At 42.2% G+C, this 5,232-nt stretch overlaps 1 protein-coding gene across 2 annotated transcripts; it reads left to right on the forward strand.

The window, feature by feature from the left end:
* Window positions 1–574: 574 nt before the first annotated feature.
* LOC5568529 (Golgi SNAP receptor complex member 1) lies at window positions 575–2,109 on the forward strand. Of its 2 annotated transcripts, none has more exons than XM_001652306.2 (6): window positions 575–786; window positions 877–1,145; window positions 1,229–1,389; window positions 1,453–1,587; window positions 1,650–1,772; window positions 1,839–2,109. In XM_001652306.2, exons 1-5 carry the CDS (start codon window positions 765–767, stop codon window positions 1,750–1,752), a joined length of 690 nt encoding a protein of 229 aa, XP_001652356.1. In that variant the 5' UTR covers window positions 575–764; the 3' UTR covers window positions 1,753–1,772; window positions 1,839–2,109. The 2 variants fall into 2 exon arrangements, with proteins under 2 accessions (XP_001652356.1, XP_021707754.1); XM_021852062.1 differs by having other exon boundaries at window positions 1,842–2,109.
* Window positions 2,110–5,232: the final 3,123 nt, after the last annotated feature.

The following is a 5,232-nucleotide window of genomic DNA, read 5'->3' on the forward strand; positions in this document are numbered from 1 at the left end:
TCCAGGTCCTGGTGCACCTGGTCAATCCACCTAGTAGTTCTTACCGCACAATTTTTTTGCGTGTACTGACAAGAAAAGGAATCGCCTATCTCGATGCGTGGAAAATTTCTTCCTAGAAATGGTCCAGAAAATCATTTTTCAGATCGCAGTACGCAGTTGAGAAGAAATGTCATTTCAAAGGGGACCCTCTAAAGGAAAATTCTAGGATTCTAGCAGGGCTGCCAGATGTACAGATTTCTCTGTATTACACAGATATTTTTATTCTGACACAGATTCAATTTGTATGGAACACAGATTTTCTTTCAACAATTTTTGTATGGACACAGATATTTTTGTAAGGGACACAGATTTTTTAACCTCGTGGATACAGATTTTGTTTCAAATCATCTGGCAGCTCTGGATTCTAGACTCATTCAGTCCATGAATTTCTTTACTTTTCTTGAGCGAAACAGCATACTAAAATAAAAAACCTAAAATAATTAAGAACGTGATCCTTTGAATTATGAACATTCCTATCCCTCGTATTTACATTCATCAGTTGCAGCGCCGCCTTTTTTTGCTTTGACATGCGAAAGGCTCCTTCGTTGATGCATCAGCAGCTGTGTTTTGATTATTTTTGTGTGAAGGCAGAGAAAAAGTTGGAACATTTTAATTAATATTGTTAATATTAATATCAAGTTCACAATTCATATGTGCGGTTCGAAGACTAGTGAAAACTGTGTTCTCTGTTAAATTCGTGTTGTAAAGTCACATAATTATCTACAATGGGTAGTTCAGATTGGGATGGTAAGTGCTTCGAAATCGAATGTTTACATTCTCTTGCTTCGGGGGATTGAGAAAGTGATGACGAATTATCTACTGCATTATGTATTTTAGCCCTCCGGAAGCAGGCCCGTCACCTGGAGAACGATATCGACCTCAAGTTGATCGCATTCAACAAGGTCGGCACCGGAAGCAGTTCGCTCAATTCCGGCGGGGCTGCGGACACTTCGCCTTTGCTGGGGGACCATGTCTTCGAATCGCTTTCGCTGGAAATCGAACAAATGCTGGACCAGCTGTCGAACATCAACGAGCGGATGGCGGAGATTCCGGGGACCGGAGCCGCGGTCATGCACGTCCTCCAGCGACATCGGGAAATTTTGCATGTAAGGATGTCATACTCACCGCAGTGTAGGGAGTACAGTGATGTAAGAACTGGAGAAGATAACGCTATATGTTTCGTTTTCAGGGATATCGACAAGAGTATCTGAAAATTCAGGCAAATCACACGACACGAATGGAACGGGAAGAACTTCTGCGCGGGTCTGGACTGGGTGGAACAACGTCCCCCTCGACGTCCGGTTTGAGTCGAAGGGACATGTATTTGAAAGAGAACACCCATCTGCACAAGTCAGTAATTCATAGGCTTTTCGGGAAGTGAGTAGAGAATTAATACCGGATTTCTCATTTCAGCTCGAGCTCCATGGTTAATGACCAGATAAGCATCGCAATGGAGACGAAGGAACACTTGACGTCCCAGCGGCAGCACATGAAGCGTTTCCAGACTAGAATGCACGATATTTCCCATCGGTTTCCGTTGATATCTAGGTCTGTTAAAACTGAAATTCCTTTTGCTGGCAATTGACATTGAACGATATATTAATTTATAGCCTCATTCAGCGAATTAACATTCGTAAACGAAGAGAGTCGCTGATTCTGGGCGGAGTGATTGGAGTCTGCACGATCCTATTGTTGCTATATGCGTTCCATTGATCGGAGGATTCGAAGACCAGGTTTGTTATACAACCAAAACCATTTTCTGCAGCGCAATTTTTGTATTCTTCGCTATCAATTTTTAGCAGCGTACGTTGTTATACATCCAGAATATTGCGTTTTTAGCGAAGACCAAATCCTTGAAGGCATTCTTTCAGCTGGTTGGCAAGCTAATCGGACATTGTGGGAAACAGATTATTGATGGTTATTTTGTAGTTAGAAGTTTTTAAAAGTGACTGCCCGGATGAGCGGAATCGTCCCTGAGCAGTGAGTGCAGAGCAAGAAGATTATGTATTTATCCAAACCAATAATTAACTAAAATAAAGTAAGTCGCAATGGGCGGCGTTTGTGATAGGACGAGCGTAGGTTTGCGATACGTAGCAGTACAAAGATATCACCATTCCTTGAATTTTATATTTCATTGTTTCCTATAGACAAGACAGACAGATATAAACAAGTGGAAGCAAAGCACGTACAGGATAATGTGCTTAAGAGTAGCAAGTGCATACCGGACGGTATCTAAAGAGGCCGTGTGCATCATAGCCGGGATGACGCCCATCGGGCTCATCATCAAGGAAGATGTTCAATGCGTCAACCAAAGGGGTACCAGAGGAGTCCGCGACACGTGTAAAGAGGAAACGCTCAGAAGCTGGCAGCAGGAATGGGATAACTCCACTAAGGGTAGATGGACCCATCGACTAATACCAAATGTGTCAGATTGGTATGGTAGAAGCCATGGGGAAGTGAACTTCCACCTGACGCAGTTTCTGTCAGGACATGGTTGCTATAGACAGTACCTGCATAGGTTCGGGCACTCAGAATCTCCTGCGTGCCCCAATTGTGCTGGTGTAGAGGAAACAGCGGAGCATGTCGTGTTCGATTGCCCCCGTTTCATTGTTGTGAGAGGTCGCATGCTCACTACATGCGGAGGGGACACGTCCCCCGACAATATTATAGAGAGAATGTGTGCGGATGCCGAGTGCTGGAATGCAGTAACTACAGCTGTCACTCACATTATGTTAGAATTGCAGCGTCTATGGCGCGCCGACCAAGAGTTGGCTGCAGAGGATTAGCCCTGCCGATGCTGGTCCCTTGTAACATTGTTTAAGTCGGCTAGGAGAAGCAGTTTGCCTAGGCTACTTCTGCTACACGTGTTGTGCTATATGCACTGGTCCCTTCCCGAAGAAATACCGTAAGGTGGTTCCGGGGAGATGAGGGTCTGAGTCCAAGGGTCATGTCGATGCACTGTTCACCACTTGAGCAATTCTAAATGAATTGCTCATGCACAGTGCATAGGCTGGTTTTAGCGGGTCGTCGTTGGTGCGTCATCCCCGCATTCCCTGAGTTATCTTCTCAGGGGATCTGTTTGCAGATTTCCCCCTTGTAAAAAACAAAAAAAAAAAAAAGTGGAAGCTTAATATTTGGATGAATAATCTAGTCCATGAAACAGAGACGCGGTGTTCCACAACTCACGAAATCCTCAAGAATTTCTTGCAGAAATTCTACCAGAGTTATCACGAGAAAAATCGATTAATTAATGATTTGCAGGGTGTCTACTACCTGGAAAAACCTGGAAAACCTAGAATTATCAGGGAATTTTAGTCAACCTGGAAAAAATCTGGAATTCTCAGGAAATTTGAATTACAATCAGGGAAAATATTTTGAGGCAGTAATTCATGGTAGAATATGTTCACTACAAAGGATTTTTGCGTCAAAATCCAGAGATTACTATTACTTTCCAGAATACTCTCTTCAATAAAAAAATTCGGCTGCGCCGCTAGGTATGGAACCTAATCGCTTTATCTAAACATCAAATATTTTCAGGTATATTATATCGGTATAGGATTCACATATCTAAGGCTGGGGGCAGGTTTCTTTTTAGAGACTTGGTCTCAATTTTTAATCAAATCTCTAATAAGTCTTTATTTATGATGAAAGGTCTCTATTTTAACCAGACATCATGTATACGCGCTTCATATCAAGAGCTTTAGATCAGCTTGCCATGAGCGCACAAAAACTCTCGCGCGCTTGAGCACGTTCTATGTTGAGACACATTTTTTTTAGATCTCATGTAGCAATGTACTAGCTCAAACGATCACATCTGCACTGGCTCATGCGCCGTCTCATGAGAAAATCTCAATGTGACAGTGCATTTGAGCCTCGCAAGCGAAGGTTTCAAAAGCATGGAAAAGGGATTCAACTATGAAAAAACTGCCCGTAGCCAGTTTCAAAGCACTGACGTGGTTCAACGCGGTTGAATTCTAGAATTTGAATTGAAAAACTTGTGCTGGCCACCGAAGAAGCATAGGTATAGAACGAAGTCGTATGCTTCCGTGGGGTTATTGTACTAGGCAAACATCACTGCATAGAAGTGCTCCTAGTAAGCGCATGTGACGAGCCTCACGAGATGTCTCATGAGACTCGCTCACTAAGATATATTTTGTACGTATCCGCATCTCGTGTCTCATATATTATGTGAGCTGCGATATGAAATGTCGCATGGCACACTAGCTCATTCAGGTATACATGAGAAACACGACACTCTGATTTTAACCCATATGGTCTCTAAAGGATCTCTTTTCCCTATCTTGCTTGTAGTGAATTGTGATGCAAAATTCTATAAGACCTCGAGAAACTTTCAGAGCCTGTTAGGTGAAAAGCATCAATTTTCGACCCATTCATACGATTATGGCCTAGTTTGTATTAAAATCCGATAATTGGCACAGATTTCTTGTAGGTCGAAAATTAGTGCTTTTCCCCTACGGACTATTCAACTAATTCTTTCAGAAATTCTTCACATATTTCTAGAGAAAACGTTGCAAGAATTTGTCTTGTGTTTTCTCCAGATATTTCATCTGGAATACTTTCAGGGACTAATACAGGATTCTCTCCAGGCATTCTTCAAGAGATTCCTCTACCAATTCACCCATCAATTTTTTAAAGGATGCTTAAGGGAATGTCACCAGAATTTGATTCAGGACATCCTTGAGCACTTCAACGTTACTACCTCCAGTCATTTCCTCAGGGATTAATTTGACAATTTTTCCAAAGATTATTCTAGAACTTCCTCGAGATATTTTTTCGCTAACTCTTCAACCGAATTTTTTAGCTGTAACTCTATCAGATCTTTTAAAGATTCCCACAGAATATCTTCCAAGAAGCCCGCAAAGGTTAATCCATAAGCTTTTAATGAAATACGTGCAGGGATTTTTTTTAAATTATTTCTTCGCCATTATGTCCACATTCACTCCAAAGCAAGGATGGAAAAAAATTGACTCAAGCGACAAACAACACGGTATTTGAACGGTCTAAGAGGGCCGTCGCTCTAGCAGCAACGTGATTTGAAGACCTCACTACGCGCGCGTTGGACCGATAAATCAATCATCAGATGCACTGTTTGCCGTGGGACAAAGAGTTTATCGGATGTTGTTACAAGTAGCGATCAAACTCGAATCATGCCGTCTGCGAGCTGTTATTTTT

This window comes from Aedes aegypti, chromosome 3 (genome assembly GCF_002204515.2).
Source record: "Aedes aegypti strain LVP_AGWG chromosome 3, AaegL5.0 Primary Assembly, whole genome shotgun sequence".
In the NCBI taxonomy this organism is placed as follows: domain Eukaryota; kingdom Metazoa; phylum Arthropoda; class Insecta; order Diptera; family Culicidae; genus Aedes; species Aedes aegypti.

What these genes read in the sequence shown, in the direction of transcription:
- LOC5568529 (XM_001652306.2), top strand. Translation starts at nt 765, where the DNA reads ATGGGTAGTTCAGATTGGGATG. An exon ending in GGGTAGTTCAGATTGGGATG is followed by an intron (nt 787 to 876) that starts GTAAGTGCTTCG and finishes TATGTATTTTAG; the next exon opens with CCCTCCGGAAGCAGGCCCGT. An exon ending in GAGAACACCCATCTGCACAA is followed by an intron (nt 1,390 to 1,452) that starts GTCAGTAATTCA and finishes TTCTCATTTCAG; the next exon opens with CTCGAGCTCCATGGTTAATG.